The sequence below is a fragment of the Mus pahari genome, chromosome 8 (assembly GCF_900095145.1).
Source record: "Mus pahari chromosome 8, PAHARI_EIJ_v1.1, whole genome shotgun sequence".
Taxonomy (NCBI): Eukaryota; Metazoa; Chordata; class Mammalia; order Rodentia; family Muridae; genus Mus; species Mus pahari.
Window position 1 is genome coordinate 86,616,982 of NC_034597.1, and position 19,290 is coordinate 86,636,271.

The window sequence follows — 19,290 nt, forward strand, 5'->3', positions numbered from 1 at the left end:
GCTTTCCCTTTGGTGTACGTGCAGTTTACACAGTGGCAGATGAATGAAAGGAGAAAGGGAGAATGTAATCAAGAGTATGCCTTATCACTAGGAACTCTAGATGGATGAAGGTTAGATTGTCAGAGAACATTGTTTATCAATGAACTAAGCACTTTGACCAGAGTAGGATTTCTAATCTTTCCATTTGCACAGATACAAAACTGTGAGCTTGTGTCATTTAATAAATCATGGACTTTTAGATGCCTCTCAAAAATTCATGTGAGGGAGTAAAACTAAAGTAAAAATGACAAAAAAAAGAAGAAAAACTCTAGCTAAATCATCTAGTAAAAATTGTAACATAATTGTAGAACTTATAAATGGGGTAAGGTGAAGAGATTTCCAAAAACAGACAGAATCCATTACTGTAGGTTGCTAGAGACTCTTTCTGAAGTAAAACAAAAAATAAATAATAAGTGAAATTAAGGACAAACAAATTAGTTTCAAAACCCTATTTTCCTCCTAGGTTTATCTCCTGAAGTGTTGCATGCTCACAGAATCCTGGGGCAGTAGGAAAAGCAAAAATGTTCCCAGGGCCAGAGTTTTGAAATGACATGAATTACTTAAATATTATAGTGTCTGGGAATTACCAATCTCTACATTATAATAAATAACCTACATTTCCTTCATACTTGCTCATCAGTTTATATATACTTAACTAAAGTATGTGGTCAGTTGTTTGGAATGTAATCTATTTGTTTAAGTTAAATACATCTTCTAGAAAAAAATACTATAAAATAATTAAATAGTTCCTGAAAATCATGTACCAATATTTTTCCTTGGAAAATCTAAAATACAATAACTTATGAGACTGCTTTACCCACAGATCCAAACCCTTTGGTCATACAAATAATTTAAAGTACATACATCAGTACAAATTTCTACCTAGCAAGATTAAAAACTTTCTGAGAAATCCTAAATTGTTGCATTTTTCATGTAAGAACCAAGAGAACTATTATTAAAACATGCTATGAAGATATAGACAAAACATGAAATTTCAGTACATATAAAGAATTCCAACTTTAGTTTATAAATGTTTTTATTCATAGATATAAAATTTATGATATATGTCACAATATATGCACTCAAATACATTTGTCCCCTCCTTTGTCTCTATGCAGACAGTAGGGACTAGCCTACAAATGACCCCAAGGAAGTGACTATTCTTTTTGGCTGACCCATTTATCAACAGCTTGAAGTGACAGGGGTGGAGACTCTATCTTGCCTCTCCACATATCAGATGTAGGCCACATTCTTCAGTCTGCAGAAGTAGAAAGGGAAAAAAGTCCCTGTCGCATTTGCCCTTTCATAGAGATGGAAATATTATTAGAAAGGACATAAACAGACTAATTAAATCACAGCAGTATGGCTGGGACGACAGCTGGTACTGCCTGCGACTGAGAAGATCCATATCTGAGAACAGGAGGTACTTCACTTCCAATCCATTCGCTATTAGGTGCTTTCAAGCTTGCTGTGCAGACATTAAATAATAACATATCATTTCCAAGACTAAAACGATGTAAAGAAATAAAAAAAAAAAAGGCTTTCTAACCAAGAAATCTTTTGTGCAATGCCGAAAAAAAAATCATTTACCACTCAGTTCTGCTTTGAGATAAAGATGTAATAATGCCATTACCTTCCATCAGCAGGATCCTTGAAAATCAACACTCTTTGCTTATCATGCTGTGAAATACAAATAGAGCTAAAGGCATGGTCTGCAAGGCACTGCTGCAGCGATATTAACTAACAGATCTGCCCTTTGTGAAGGAAACCGTATCCGTTTCATTAGTGCAGCCTCTAATTCAAAACTGTTGAAAATGAACTGCACATACTGTTTTAATAACAACACTCCTAATCATTATCAAACTGGTAATTCTCTCAGCACTGAATTATAAGGGTCTCTGTTTCCATTATGACCTGCTGTTAAAGAAAACCATATTTAAATCCTCCATTCTTTCTTATTTTCCAAATTATCCAGGTCTGTGAGAAGGGGAGGGGCTGTGCCATCCGGAGCATGTAAAAGTATGTCTGCCACATTATTTCATCTTAGGTAAACTGACAGTTTGAGACATTTATGTCAAGTACTGTGTTATTTACAAATCCTTTGGTTATACTACTTTGCATTCAGTTTGAAAATTCACTGCTCACTCAAATGACTTTGTACAATTTTGGAGCACTTGAACACTTCAGAAAAGAATGAGAGCAATGAAAACGTGAAATGCTAAGGGTGGCAGGTGCCAAAAAAAGCTAAACTTGTGTGCACATAAACAAAGTGTCGAGCAAGTCCTAGGGTTGTCTCGGATAATACGTTCACTACCACTAGAATTTTAGAAGCTATTTTAAAATAGGTATTATTGGGCATTATATTTTTAGAAAGCAAAAAGGTAAAAGGTTTATTTTAAATACATGTTGTTCATCATAATAAGTTAAATGTTAAAGTAAGTGACTAGTGGAACTTAGTACTGAGTCAAATAAGAATCACCTGATCATAAAAAAAATGAGTGTAACCTGGCATATCTTTATACAAAAATACTTTATATACATAGATAATTTGTATACAAAGTGTATTTGAACAACATGTCATGAGAGTGTATTACGTGGATAATAGTTGTTCCTGTGAATGTTATTTTGGGGATGATAGAATATGGTGGAATGTGAGGGAATCTGCCATATAACTAATTTTTCTGGATATACTCTAAATTATTTGTTTCATGCTTTTGCAAGAAATACAGTCAAAAATCATTTAATTGATTCTTTGCTTCAATTGCTAGGTTTTTCTTAATACACCATCATTATTTACAAAAATTATTGATACTGAAACAAAAGCATTGCATATTGTCTACTATTTTCAAAGTGTCGCTATACATTGTAAATGTCTTCTAGAAACAGAAAACCATATTGCATAAAAATAAGATGTGGCTTATATACACCAAAAAACTATATTTAGCAGCTCACATAAGAAAGTAGTACAAATGATTGATTATAGTCTAATAATTTTAATATTATTCAAGAAGTGATATAGTAATATATATTAACTATTATGAAAAAAACTGTGTCTTAATGCAGAAGGAAAGTTTCCCTTCAGTCACTTATTGTGAACATAGATACTTCTATTATTTGACAAAACAAACAACAAATATTTAAAACAATAATGAAAGACAATGAAGCTATCTCTCCTGCCCAAATGATGTAATAAGCATAAACAATGCTGATTGGATCATGGTGTCTGTGCCACATTTAACTAAGCTAATTTTAAAGCATATATTTTTTTTTAAATAATCACATTTTCCTCCCATAGTAAAACTATAAAAACTTTTGTCCAGTCTCATCCACACATTAAAACAATAAATGCACAGCACCAAAGAAAAATGTCTGCTTTCGTATTCTCACAGTCAATGTAAATATTGTCAACTCTGATCTATCATGCATAATAGATAAATAATATTTTAAATAGATACATAGCACTCTATTTATCAGTTTTTTTCTTGAGACATATAAGTTGCTCTTGGGTTCTCATTCAGTAAAATGTAAAGAACCAGAGTGAACCTTCTTATCACAAAGATATCCAGCATTACAAAAACTTATTTAAGTAGCTGCATTCATTATTGGCTCAATTACAAGTAGAAGCTAAATTTTCTAGTTTTCCATGCATTTTGTGAATATATCTAAAGGCTTTTCCCTGGTCATGCTATATAAGAAGTTTTAATGTCTATCAAGTTTGTTTTTTCTAATTTCAATTTGAATGAGCTGTTTATTATACTCTTTACGTTATCTTTTAAGAGACATTTAGTAAAGATAAATGCTAGAGATATTAAATATTTATAAGTGCATCAGAATTCATGAAAAAGTAACCTAATGCCTTTCTTTGTTTTTAATGATGGGGTGAGTAACTTTGTATTAGATGTCAAGATATGAAGACATCCTTTGCATAGGGAATGATGTTAACCATATGGCCTATTCACAATCAATTGAATCACAAGTCATGGCAGTTACTACACTTTTAAGAGATGCTTGTGTTGCTTTCCATTAGTCCACTAATGTGACATTTACGAAAGGCTTCTAGTTGGGCAACATTTCTTGAACATGTATGGGACCACATATGAACAGGAATGACTGAGTTAAAAGTTTTACATATAAATTGATAACCATCAGTTCTAAAATAGTCTACATTCCAAATGTCATAACTATTTTAAACTTTTAGCTTAGGTTTTTCTTTTTCCATTATATTTACTAGACCCTGACTAGTGCAATCATTTAATCCTTCTCGTCAGAGAAGAAGAAACCTCTTTCCAATTATTATTAGGAAACCATGTTAAAGTTTAAAGTAGAAAATCCACATCGAATCTGTTAAACAACAGCAAATTTCTTATAAACCAGTGATACTGTCATTGAACTGGAGACATTTTTAGAGCAAGCATGCTCCTGGCTTTTTCACCCTCCGATTTGGAATCTGCTCACAGTACTGCCAGCTTAACCAAAAAGGATTAACTCTCATATCCAACTGAGAACACAGATAATTCTCAGTAATTGGTAAAAAATGAAGATGAATGGGGCTGAGAGATAAGGAGCAATTAGCTCATCAGCAGTTACAGCTGTGCACTCAATCCGGATCCATCTCTTGAGTCTCGGCCCCTTTTAAAGAACCTAAGCAGAATAAGCACAGGACACCCCTCCCCAAAAATCCTGCTCTACCTGCCCATCATCTCTCTAGTCTTCCATTCTCTTTCTTACTCTGCGAAGACACCTGTCATAGCATGGTATGTAAATTACTACCTCTCTTAGGACCTATGTCTAAAGCCAATCTTCTTTTTAAACTTTTTTTTTATAACAGAAACCAAATGACTACTGTAGACACTCTTAAATTCCCTGTCAATCGTTTCATTATAGCAGCATCATCTGTTTGAAAATATAAGCAATTCCCTCATCTAATTATAGGAAGGATTTGAGGTTCATTAACATTGCCAAGGCAGGATCCAATGTGCAACTGCAGAGCTCTGCATGGCGGCCTGGCTCTCAGTTTCCTTTTATTTGCTGTCTCGAGCGCTCCAAGATATATTTTTCCTTAAATCATAAAATCATTCTTTTTCCCTCAAAGTAAACATGTGTCCTAGAAGACAGGAAGTCACTTTTATGCAAATCATTCTATACCAGCAAGATATCCTTTAAGGTTACTTTTCTTGTTTCAAGGTAAGGGAATGTTCAACTAGGAAATATATTTTGTCTCCCCCTGTAATTGGCTTTTTTTTGTCCTCTTAATAAATGTGTTTTGTTGGTGGCAGGATAGGAGAAGTGAACACAGGCGAAAGAATGAAGAATGCATTCTCAACTCAACTCATGTCCTTACTTTTGCTTGAAAGTCCTGCATCCTGTTAACTATGTCCAATTGGAGAACAATTTGAAAACAAAAAACAAAAAAACAACAGACAAGTACTTCATACAAGTGACATTTGCTCAGCTTTGCCATTTACTGAACAAGCACAGGCCTGCCCATATGCTACAGAGTTCAGAAAGACAAAGTATTGAAGTCGTGAGATGACTTCACTTCCTTGAAGTAATAACAGCAGCTAGGGGGTTATGACTATAGTTTAAACAATGAGATTTTCTTGGGACATCTGTTTTGAGATCACATTTTGAATAGATATGAACTCATTTCCTATGAAGCCAGAAATCTACTATTGTTGATAGCTGTTTACCAGTTCTATGAGTCAGATATTAGCCACTGGCAAAATTCCCTCTTGAATCCTCTGTGAATTTTTCTAAACTGTGTACATAGTGTTTTCCTTAAATAAAATGTTGAGAGAATGAATTCTTTTCTCGACTCTTGGTAAATTATGGCTCACATACTTTGGAATAACATTTAATGCATGTATTTTTTTTTAAAGGTGAATTTTATGGCTCTTTTAGTAAAGGGGGTAAGACACTAGGATTAGCAAGTATTTATTTAGATAACATAGATGTCAATATTTAGATAGCATTTCAAAACCAGAAGTAAAATTAAGGATCCTTTATTTAGATTAAACAAATTGTGATTAATTTACAGTCCTCAAAGATGAGCGTAATGCCAAAAGAAAAGATAAACAGATAAAAAGAAAAGTTATGGATGCTGTCAAATTGACCTTGAGTTCAATGGTTTTAAATTTTCCCTTTCTAATATCCCAGTTCCAATTTGCAAGCAGCATGTTTAAGCTGGTTATGCAGATAGGTTGTTAAAGAAAAAAATAGTAATTTATCTGGCCTATATTCTGTGGAGAGTGTTGCCACTAAAAAGAATCCAAGACATTTTTCCTTCTTATCTGGAACGTAGCTCATATCAGCAAACCTGTCACAAGATAGTACTTGATATAAACAAGAGATTGCTAAGACATCTCAGTAATCAATATCAGGATGGCTACAGTATGGAAACTCCAACCAGTGCATATCATTTGTCTCAGTATCTATTTCTATGGCCAAATGAAGCATTAATTCAAATCATAAATCTATGGTGATTTAAATCTGGGAATGAGCACCTGCCTGCTTTAATGATTTATTTTGTACATTTCAGTAAGCAGGGGATTTGTCCATATGAACTGACAGGTCACCTTCAGATGCCAGGAGCCGACTGTTTATCACCATGCAGACTAGTGTCTCATCTCAGCAAGTAAATATTAAACTAAAAGAATCCAATTGATTGTGGATGAGAGAGAAGGGTGATGTGACCATATATTTCACTCAGCAAGCTGATGCCTCTCTCAGATCTCTCCTGAGTTCCTCACCTCTTCCTACACTCATCATCCTCTTGGAAAGAAGCAGGCCTAAAGCAATCATCTAAAATTGGAAAGCAAAGTAATTATTTGTCAACATCGAAGATTTCTAAAATACGTTTTTTTTTTTCTGGCTAATGTTTAGCCATTATGGATTATTCATAACTTATTATGAATCAGTGAAAGTCATCTTTCACAAGATTTTGTAGTTGCCTCACCAAGACAAATCAAGCAGAAACATAATTTATTTTCCTGAGCTAAAGGGATTTAATTACAATTAACTAATTGAAAACATAGACCTATAAAGGAAAGCCTAAAATGTGAACAAAAGTCATAGGAAACATGATGAGTTGACACTAAAAATGTCACCGGGTGAGGGCAAGACTACATAGTAACAATACACCAAGTCTAAGCTTTAGCTCTGTAAAGGATGTCACTCCGGCAGAGTGCTTATTAGTAAGAGAAATCACAAAAACAGATAGCTTCAATTCTGGAACACGGGCTTAAGAGTCTTGGGATTCTTTATAGAACTCAAGTTCAACAGTTCTTCTTCCTAGACACCTCTCAATGCTGTAGGGCAGTCCTTCCCATTAGCATGTATGTGGCCCTTGTGGACTGGGTGTGCATTAGATCATTTTTGTGTTTTTACAATGAGCTGAACTCAAAAGTTTCACGAAGCACAATGTAAAACTGATTCCAAGTTTTCTCACAGCTCTGTGGCTTTGGAAGTGACACAACCAAGCAAAGAGGAAGGCAAAGGAGGAAGCTGTTGTTGATGGCAGTAAAAAGAGGGAGAAAGTTCTAAGATGGCAATCTTAAGAAACTTTAATAGTAAAAGTAAATTCAACCTTGAAATAATGTGAGAAACAGACACAATGAATGACATACTGAGCAATGAATACACAGATTTTAATTATCACTGTGTCATTTTCTAATTGTCTTCTACTGTTAAGATCAGAATACCTACATAACTTTTCAAAGTCATAATCAAATTGTTATTGACCACTTAAAAGAGGCAGGGATTGGCTTCATAGCTGCCTGGAGCCACAAAAACTGCTCAGTTCAGCAACTGCTTTGATCTATGCAAACTTTACTCTGACCTTCACTGGATTCCTTCACTCTTTGCAGCCACCCTCTGCCCACTTAAAACTCACTGTCTATGATTTCTAAATAAATATCCAAGAGTGGAGCTTTTGATGAAAGACAACAGGGGTTGCAAATACTTGGACAATTACAGCATGTGAGGAATTGAATGAAGAGGGCAACAGTAGTGCCCCACAAATCAGCTAAAGTGGTCCACAATAGAAATGATGTAGGTCCCTTGGAGGAGGTCAGTCTAACAATCCATGGATGAAAAAAATGTCTCTAAATAGCACAGTCTTCTAAGAAGGAACAAGTCAACACACCTCTTGGTTGAAAAGAATGTAAGGTAAATTCATGCTATGATATAACAGCTGAGCTATCAACTAATAGAAAAAGTTAATTTCCCAACTAAAATATAATGGGATATTTGACTTGTGTGTATTATAAGACATGATAATAGGTTAACTACCTAAATAATTAAAGGAAGCTATAATTTGGATAGTGGGTAAATGTTAATACATACTAAAATTATGAAACATGCATTAATGCTTAACTGTGAGTCATTTACCTCTTTACTTCTGCTTATTGGTTTCTTAAAAGCCAACTGCTGTTCAGCTGCTCAGGAGAATTAAGACCTTGTTTCTTTTGAATAGGTCCCTTTAAAAGGTGTTGTTCCCCCTTAATCCTACCTTCAAGCATCTACCATCAGGAATGACTTGCATTGTGAGTTTATTTTGGAAATAATCAAAGTACCATTTTAAAAATTACTATAATTGTTCATTGATGAGTAGACTAATTTTTCTTATGGGATATGACATGAACACAACCCCCCCACTACAACAAATGATGTAGACAAAGTTTTCCTCATTTGGGGAATGACAGAGATCCGAATGTTACAGTTCACTGAATTAGTCTCACCCTGGGAAAACCACCCTTTATGACCTTGGTATGGCTCTGCCAGGTAAACATTGATCACTTATCTTTATAAGTACTGAAAGATGCTCTATTTCAGCAGTCAAACAAAAGATAATTTTATCTGAAGCACTTAACAGTCCTAAAAGAAAGCTATTAAAATTATTTCATTTTACTTCACTATTGAGTTGACTTAAATCTAAAGCAGAGGAACCAACTGTGAGCTAAGCAATTCTCTGCTTCCTTAGCCATCTCTCTAGGATCCCACGTAGTGCCACTAGTGTATCCCTGAGGTTGTTTGTGGTGGCACCAAGAATAGCCACCACCAGCTACTCTTAATTCAAGATCCAGTCATTTTCAGTTGCCTGTATGACAATCTTCTGAGAAATCCAATTCTTTCCATTTGCATGTCAAAAGTGTCCCTTTACATCCATGGAAGAAATTTTGTGTGTGCGTGTATATATTTTTCAAATCACTTACTACCCTAGTGTTTTTTTTTCTAGTATGTGTGTATGAGCAATTGCAATGAAATAATAATTATTAAACTTCATAATATTTTACTATGTGTCTGTAATTACATCTCAATGGGTGGAATTCGGAGAGCTATTGATTAACTTAAGAAATGATTTTAAAGTGCTGTATGGAAAAGAGAAATTTATTGAATTGTGGTAAACATCTGTGTTGCCTAGAGCCATGATGGACAGGATAACATGCGTGTTCTTTTCAAACTGCGATTTTTCTCTTGCAAAGTTATATTTTTAGCATCAGTTCTGTACTGTTAAGGAAAACATTAGAGTATAGGAACAGGATGAAATGTTTGCAACACCAAAATCCAGATTAAAAATATTTCATTTGTAAAAAAGTAATAAATTAATTAAATAACCCACATTTAAAGCTGCCTTTCACAAGCCAAGTGATTAGCCTGCAAAGGTAAAAATGTTTCATTTGGTTTCATTGTGAGAGTAAACAGAAGGGAAGCCACATGATCATGAGAACTTTATAATGTGCTTTGCAAATGGGAGATGTCTTGGTAATGGTTGTATATAGAAAGAATCATAAAAACATAATTCACATTACTGGCAACATTGGAAAGTTTAAGCTTACAACCTCCCCTGCCGCAGTTTATCTTTCTGTAGTCTTTATTGCATGTGGTAAACAGTGTTCCGAACTGATATTTTTAAGTAATCATTTATAAGTTTTGCATAATTTTTGCATGGGCTTGGATCAATGATATTGTATGCCAGAAAAGTAAAAGCGTGCAGCTCTTAGGTCAGTGTTCTGAAATTGCATATTTTGTTACTACCTACTGTTTTTGATATTTTAAAATGGCAATCTGTAAAATAAATTGTATTATATGTCTGAGGATAGGAAAGTACATATAATAACATGTATTATCCATTGTTTCAGACATCCACATGGGACCTGAAAGGCACCCCATATAAAGGACAAATAGCTAATGCATAAACTCTGCTCTTTAGGAATGACATTTCTTACTCGATAATAAATGATTTTTAAAATGACAAGAAGGGTTGGAAACACACGTGGGCAAACACACACACATTTCCATATTTCTTTCACATTATCTATACTTTTGATTCTTAAAACTTATTTGAATTAAGAAATGCACCAATTCAGTATTTGTAGCATAAAATTATAGTTGTAAAATTGACCTTGTGTTTAAAATAACTTGGCCAGGTCCATAGTACACACACTAGAGAGGCAAAAGGAAGCTTTAAAAATATACACCTGTCTTGATATTCAATACTCATTTCATCAATGAGAAAAATAATTCTATGGAAATGTGACTGTGAATAGCCAGTGAACATTAAACTTACCAACACTTGAATTCATGTCCCCGTTTTCAGAATCTGCTCCATGTTGGTTGTTACTGGCATGATAGTTGCTCATAGCTTCTAATTTTATTTTTTTCACCTTCATTGCTTCAGCAATAGCTGCATTGGTAGCAGCTGCAGCAGCTGCAGCAGCTGCAGTCAGACCTTAAAAAAAAATAAATTAAAAGCAAAGTAATTCAAATTCAGACTTTTGTGTGTAATAGCCCAAGTCTTTCCATAACACACATACAAATGTATATTAGAGGATCTGATTCCTTTATGTAATTCTGATAATATATTTCCACTCCAAATCAGCCATTGCAGCATTAATATAGATGGGTATAGATGTATGTCAAATTCTTGATTTGATTATTAGCAGAGAAGTAACACATATTCCATAGGGTCAATTATACATGTGGACTGGATAAACTTTTCAATACTGTCTGAACATCCCACTTTCTCCTGAAAATCCTCTACAGGTACCCAGGAGACAGAAAGTTGGAACTTCAGATTAGCTGCAAAGCTTCCATCTGGTACCCAAGGTCTCCTTACTATTTAGCACATCACACACGTTCTTTTCTGAACACACCACCATGTCTCATACATGGTCTTGCAGCATCAACTTTTTATGTTTTGTTTTGCTTTGTTTTGTTTTGTTTTTTTAAAATTGAACTCAATTCCGTGATTGCTCATTTTCTAGTGAAATTCTTTTCATATTCTGGAGTCTTAACTTCCACATCCTGGGCTGTGATGGTGCCTGCTTGCCTCTAACTATAAGGCCTATGTTTACATTTCTTGTACTGGTACCCAATACATTGTACTGTGTATAACTGCATGTGCATTTGTTTTCCTTCTGAAGTATTGAGCTATTCAGCAGCAATGGCTAAGTGTTATATAGCTGCAGGGCTCAAGATGTAAAAAAAAAAAATACAAAAGCAGTTCTGCAAATAATCCACTACAGCTTATTAAAAATATAACTACTGATTTCAGTGACATGAGTGTATTCTGATCATTGTAACACAAGGTCTAAAAAGCTATATTTAGGCCTAGATTGATCACTTTCTCTTCCTGTTTTATTCACTTTGGTCATCTATGGAACAGCATCTAATAATAGATATGATACAAAAATAGAATATGAGATCAAAACTGGGAATACCAGAATGCAAATTACAGTGATCAGTAGTACAGTCATAGAGGTAGCAAGACAATAATGTTGAACAGAAGATTTATTATCTGCTTAGTATGTCAACTTTACCAAATTGATTCATTCAAGCCTGGCATCTACTATCTGACAAAACTGACACACCAAGAGAAACATGACTAATGTATGCTAGTTACAGAACGTTACCTATCTATGAAAGGACATCGTGTGCTTCCCTGCACACTTCGCACACTGCTGCTTTAGAAGTTTTGACCACTGTGTTTGCACCTTCTGAATTCATCTGGATGGTTTATTTCTACTCCCAGTTGGTAGAGAGAATGAGCACACCTCTTCCTCCCCACTAACCACTGCTCACAGTCACCACAGCGAAACACTGCTGCCCATAGAATTGCATGGAAATCTTTCTTGGTGGAAGTCTTTGCTAGGAAATAGGTGCATAGAAGACTCCACCTTCTCTTCAGATCAGTGCAAAGGGGTCTTGAACATTTTTACCCTAAGTCAGTAGGATCTGCAGGTGAGATCTTTGCTTGAAAAACTCATAACCACTCCTTAAAAGGCATTGATCTAAATTCAAAGAATCGTCTGGATCTAGCATGAGTATTCGCTGCCTTTCAAGTTTCAACCTGAACAGATTCTCTCATCTTCCTCTGATTGAATTTTCTCCTTGATTACTCATTTCCTTCAAAGATAATTTAGAATATTTTCTTTCCTGTTCCCTTTATATCCTCTGTTTATTTCCCAGAAAATTATTTTCCCTTGATTTTGCCTTTTAACAAAGGGGAACATCTCGTTTTTCCCTTTCTTCTATTTTCTAGTGTTGACTTTCTCCAATGTATCTCTATTCTCAGCTCTTAAGCTTGGCTTTATGCTAAGAAGAATGTAATAATCGCATTCAAAAATGAAGACTTAAAAGTCCATTACATAATACTCAACACATTCCAAATAACACAATCCGTAATTGTTTGAGAAGTGATCTTGGGAAAACCAATGGATCATTTTGAGAACAGTTTCATCATGTATAAAACCAAACAAAGCCCAAAGAAGAAACATAATGATTAGGTAAGAAAACTATACAAAGAATAGTATATTCTATTCACTGCAGCCAAGGACTATTATACATCCTTGTTCCTCTGTAAGCAAGATCCAAGTGTTAGCTTTCAGTAGCAAACATGGGTTATCTATGCCGATATTCTAGAGTATTCATATTTGCCTACTCCTTTCCTTATCATAACTACTTCTAGTAATACTATTATATTCTATTTTTGCAAATTGTAAAACTTGAAAAAAACCTTTTTCAAGAATTACAATTCTAATAGAACTCCAAAAGGTATATGTGTCACAGTCAACCATATATACACTTGCCCATGAACACGAGTGTTATAATTTGACTGACATAAAATTTAACATTCTGATTTCTCCTAAGGTAGGAAATTATGATATATAAAACAATTACAGTTTTTGGTTCTATGAACCCTCCTTGTACTTGATTTTCTATATCTTAAATTCAACATTTTTGTCCACATCTACTGCTGCTGCAATTTCAAGCTCTATGTCTTCTTCCATAAGTCCAGATATGCCTTCCTTTAAATAGTCTTTTCCAGAAAAGAGCACATAATTCATTATCCAATGGCACACTTATGAATAGAACTGTACAGACAGAGCAGGTTGTATATATAATATACATATATATATATATGCATATAATATCAACTCATGAAAAAAAGAGGATAAGAATTTTAAAAAGAACAAGGAGGGTATATCGGATGGTTAGTGAAAGAAACAGGAAGAGAAAATAATGTAATTATAAAATAATTTTAAAACTATACAATGTGTTTTAGTCCTATTCATTCCTCTCACCCAAATTTTCAGAGACCCATTCCCTATTCTACTACCCTCCCAGCTTTGTGTACTTTTCTGTGTTTTATTAACCATGGAGTCCAATTTGTATTACACATGATGGCTGAAGGTGCAATGGGCACATATATTTAAATGTGAGCCTAAAGCGTACATATAGCATACATAGCATACATTCTTAACAACGGTCACTCTCCCAAGCTGCACTCTTTCCCTCACATAGAGCTCAAGCCGGCCATAGAAAGGGAAGTCATGATCAACACATTTCATGTCTGCTGTTAGATCCAAATATTACACTTTACAGGGTCATCGGGCTTCTTAGTGCACCCTTCCCTGACAACACATGTGGAAACATTCCCAGTGACAGATTAACTTCTGTGTCCCAAAGACACTCAAGTGGATTCCATCACATTCTCTCACTTAAGGTTTTGACCATGTTGGTCTGACTTTGTGTAGAAGCCTCATCCGATTTTAACAAGAATTTGCCTTCCAAGTATGTGTCAAAAGCCATCATGGAGTTTTCGAACTAAGCACACAGCTACATCACCTCTATCTACAAGTCTGACTCAGGAGGTCTGATGTGGGAAGTCTGGGGCTCTGTACTTGGTATTATCGTTATAATCCTACCACAGCAACCATCTTCTCATCCAGCAGTCTTCATATATAATTGGGGAAGAGAAACATAATCCTTTGATTTTTTTTAAATATATATAAATGAGAGACGTAGCTTAAAGGAGGGGATTATGACTACATCCTTAGGTCATAAAATCAAGAGACTATGGATAGATTCTTAGTATACTTACAACGAATATTACCACAGTGTTTGTTGTAATCTGTCACTAAAACTTAAGTTATTCTCAAGCTTGATCACTTGGAAAGCCACAAGAAAAATATAGCAGTCCATCTAACCATGTTTTTAAAAGTACACATATTTGTGTTAGATTGTATGTGAATACACAAGGGATAGTAAATCTCATTAATTTAATGTAAAACACAACTCTCCATAGGAACTTTGCGCCTAAGGTCTGAGAGGATCACAAGCCATTTGGCAGCCCCTTACATTTGTTATCGTTCCCTTTGGCCCTTTCCTTTCACATCTCCAAAGTAATCCTCAAATCCTCTGAACATATTGTCTCTAATGAAAGGATAGTTTGAATCTCATTGTAGCCTTACATAGAGGCTGTATTGTATATGTTGTTCACTAATTAACTTCCTTAAAAAAGAGAGAGAGAGAAGACAAGGAAATAAGTGATTTGTAGAACACCAGGAATTCAAACCATGACAAATTTTTCATAAAGCAAATAATTATTCTCTGGGGAAAATATCAGTATTCTTTAATATGTACCATTCTCCTTCATCTCCTCACTAGTGGTATTTATACAGAGCCTAGCTCTGCTCTGCCTCAGACTCATGAAACTTCTGCCTCCCCTGCTTCCAGGACTCACTCCAAAGTGTCTTTCATGTCACATTATCACTGTTTTTAACTCCTCCTAGTAAAAAAAAAAAAAAAAATTTCCTTTTCTGAATTAGTCCATTTGGTATCTCATGAAAAAAATGGGGAGGGGGTCAAAAGATTTCTTTAATATAAGACTTTTTATTTTCATGTAAACATAATTGGTGAGAAATTTATACTAAAATTTACACAGTGTTTCTGTTTTATAATGAAGGCTTATTAACCATGAAGAATGTTATTGCAATGACCTTCAAAAGTGAATGTTTAAAAATCAGCATGGCAATATAAACTCAATATACCCATTTATAAAAGGAGAGAGAAGGGCCAGAGCAAACCAACCAGTTGAAATGCTTAATAATTACATTGAACATAATCAATATAAGAAGACAGAAAACAAGATGAGCAGATAGATGAATGAAAAAAAATGACTTCTTACAGTAAGAAATAATTAATACCTTGATTATATTCCCTAAACATGCTAAACCACTATCAAAGGTCTTAGCCATTTAGCTACCTTAGCACATGTTTTGATTTGACCGTCCACAGGGATCAATTTTATCACATAATCACTGATTCCAAAATCTGAATGCTGTGTTGATACAAAGCCCTTTGGTGTTTCAAATACAGTACCATGGGTCTAAGTTATGGAAGGGAAGCAAGCATTGTGACTGTGTGGCTACATCCTCTTACTTTACAAAGAAAGCCATTATTTTCTGCTTTCAAATTTTGTTAAATAGCCTTTAAATTCTTTCAAACGCCATTAAGCTATCCTGATCACACTTAAAAAAAAAAAAAAAAACAGAATAAGTATCTAATTATATTTATTTCAAATAACTTAGTGCCCTTAGTTATAAGTAGAAGATTACAACTGTAGATTATAAATATCAATAAAGAAGACATATTGCTGTCAAACCCTTTCTCTGATCTGTTTGTTTGCTCATTAACTTGAAAAGTCCAATCTTTGATCTTTGGTTTCAAAGACATCAAGATGACTTCCAAATGTTTGATATGCTGTCTACTTTTACATTGAATTCCATATAAAATGCATTTTTTCAAATCCTAATGGTTAAAAAGTTATATTACATTGAAGGGATGGTAAGTATTCAAATATTCCATATGACCCACTATTTATTAGTCTACATTGCTTACTAAAACCCAGAAGAAACAAGTTTAAACATGCAAGAAATTATGGTCAAGCATAGTTATTATTAATATTCTGGAATTGATGGGTTATTTATGTCTGGCATTCTTTCCCCCTGATTATTCCAGGAGACAGGCGGCTTATAAATATCTCATCACTCCACCGTCACAGAAATTTCCTCGACAGTGCTCATGCACAGCTATTAGCAATATGAATCTAACCATTACAAGGAGGAGGAAAATCGAACATGTGGCATTAATACGCAGTCCTGGTTCCTAACCATCTGATAGGCAGATGGTGTGAAGCGGCTTCTCCAGCTGAAATGAAGGGGCACATCATTTAAAGGCTTGTTTGCATTCTAACTGATATCACTGCCATATTGATACACGCGATGCATCATGGCAGGGTTTGAACAATCTAGTTTGCTTCAGTCATAAATGTTTACAGCCTTGGTTTTTTTTTTCTAATCTTATAAGCATGTTTAGAAGAGTGCATTTTTAATTTATGGAAGCTATTGTTTACTTCTGTTGAACTAGAAGATTAGTAGAAAGCTGGAATATTAAATTACTTCAACCAGAGCAATATAACCAAGACAGATGAATAAAGCAGGTTTCTATTTTCAATAAGGATGTTAGTAAAGGAATTTTTAAAATTAGCCTAGGCATTTTGTGCATTAAATACATTTATTCATTTAAACCTTCCAGCTATTTTTTTTCCCCAAGTGGCATAGAGAGGAATTTAATGCTTTACATAGTCATTCATTTAAAACTCTCACTGTGTGCAATTAATCTTGTCTAACAATTCAATTCAGAAAGTAAAACATCAAAAAGCAGAGTTTGATTCAACACTCATTACTGTGAGGCAATCTTTCTGCGCCTGACAGTTCCTATAGACTTTGAAACGCTATGCTGAGGGTGCATTGTGAGCTCCATATGAGTCTGAATTACAACTCAATTGAAATCACTCCAAGACACAGAACCCTTGGCTCAGTACAGCAACTTGAAAACACCGGTTATCTCCCCCCACCCCCATTTACTCTACTTTTTTTCTTATCCTTATTTAAATACCAGCTGTCCAAAAACTGACACTAATCTCCAGTTATTTTATTTCTTATTACTTTCTAAATAAATTAAAAATGTGATTGAACCATGTCTGTTCTCATCTTGAATGCTTAAATTGCAGAAATTATAAGCTACTAGAATAAGAAACTTAATTGTGCGTCTGGTTAAAGTGAATCTTTTCAGCGTGAACTTGTCTCTTAATGTCCATTAGGCTGACTTTCTTGCCCTTTGTAGCACATTTGTATTCTGTGGAGAAAAGGAAAATTGATCCCTGAGGCCACTAATGGAAACACTTTCTATACCAGTTTTCAGTTTTTCAATTGATTGAATTAGATTTTAGAAATGTTTAGACTAACAATAACAACCAAAAAAAAAAAAAAAAAAAGCTACTCAAAAGGTGCATCAACATATAGTAAGAAACATATTATCTCTTTCGGAGTTAGCAGTTAGCATGTCTATTGATGTTATTGTACAGGTATTATTTAGGCAGTCAGGAAACAGTGTGGGGGGGATGGGATAGATGGAATTGGGAGAGTCTGGAGGGAGGAAATGGAAGCAAGAAAGAGATGTAATTATATTTTCATTGAAACAATATTATAAAAGACACCTTATCATTGTATAATTAATCATTGATAAATCAAATAAGTACAAGGATTAACATTATTATTTATGGACAGTTTAAGATTTCAGTTACCCTGAATAAAGAGGTTAGCGCCTCAGTGGAATCAGAGGGTCAAACAACATGAGGATGCCATTTGGTAATCAGTAAATCACTGAAGCATTTTAATGGGGGCCTTTGAAAATCGCACCTTCTGATCACTGAATCAGAGAAACAGGACAAACCAGAACAAACAAAAAGGGTTAAATTACTGTAATTTGGTTTAGTAGAATTGAGCTCCTGGGTAGAAAGGCAAGCTTAGCATGTCATGTGGACCTCTTACTCTTCTTTAATACTATTCTCTCTAGAAAATAATTACTAAGCCGCCACTTGGGGACTCAACTTATGAACATGGGTACTATAAAAAGTTAATTTCTGTTTTCCTGACAGTGAGATGCAGGTGCAAAGATAGTAATATTTTCCATAGCATTACAATATTAAACAATGACAGAACAAGCTGACGTCTAAGTCACATTTCATCCCTGAACCTATTGATAATAAAGGTAAAGGGAAGAGAAGAGAATTCAGCAAGCCACAGTGTTTGAAATAAGATCCATCTCTTTCCTTTATAGCTTATGGACTTTATGGATATTCAAGGTTAGACAGACAAATAAATGCACAAATATGTCAGCTGGCAGAGAAATCTGACCAAAATTTTCAATGACAGTTTCTTAAAATTCACAACATATTTGCCATAAATGGAATCATAATTCACCTTTAATTGTGTGCAAAACTCTTTTACATGTAGTATTGGTGAAATTCAACATTCATAATGTTGCTGAAACCTATATTTAGTGCACATCACTTCAAAATGAATATTGTCTTCTGCATAACTTAAAATTGAACTAATTCTCATTATACAAACTATCAGAAATAATCAAAAATTTACTCAAAATTTCACTGAAGCATAATGTCCTATATATTACTTTTCTATTTCTTAATGAACAAAGCTTTAGTTTCCTTGTGTCGTTCGATGGCCCAGCATTTCTTCTTATATTTATAGCCATCAAGTAAAATGACCTAGTAATTAAGCCTAGACAGGCAGTTCTACCTAGCCTGAGTGTGACTGATAGAGTATGACATGTGGAAAAGATACTTTTAAAGAAGCAACTAGGTAATGTATTGTTGAGCTGGGCTAGATTGATGAGCAAAGTTTTAAAAAAATGCCATAATCATATTTATTCTATAAAAATATCATCTTGCCAGCATTTGAACTGAAAAAATCTTCTCAAACATTCTACTTTGTCTCAATTTCTTTGGTATTTCAATATATCCCTCCTTTATCTTTGTTCTTCTCAGAATGCATCTGCACCCTTGTGGAATAGTTTGTTATGAGGATAGAAATGAGAAAAGTCTTA

General features: G+C 34.4%; 1 protein-coding gene and 1 non-coding gene across 3 annotated transcripts in view; both read right to left on the reverse strand.

The window, feature by feature from the left end:
* Positions 1-19,290, reverse strand: part of Dach1 (dachshund family transcription factor 1) — a 385,477-nt gene that overhangs the window by 170,207 nt on the left and 195,980 nt on the right. The window contains exon 3 of one of the 2 annotated variants that reach the window (XM_021203188.2): positions 10,607-10,768. The exons of the other annotated variant lie outside the window; for it this stretch is intronic. Within the exon in view, the coding sequence (XP_021058847.1) occupies positions 10,607-10,768 (162 nt within the window). The remainder of the gene's footprint in view (positions 1-10,606; positions 10,769-19,290) is intronic. 2 annotated transcript variants of the gene reach the window in all.
* Positions 8,663-8,828, reverse strand: LOC115064636. The gene has a single exon (XR_003844459.1). It is a non-coding gene; the product is annotated as a U1 spliceosomal RNA (small nuclear RNA).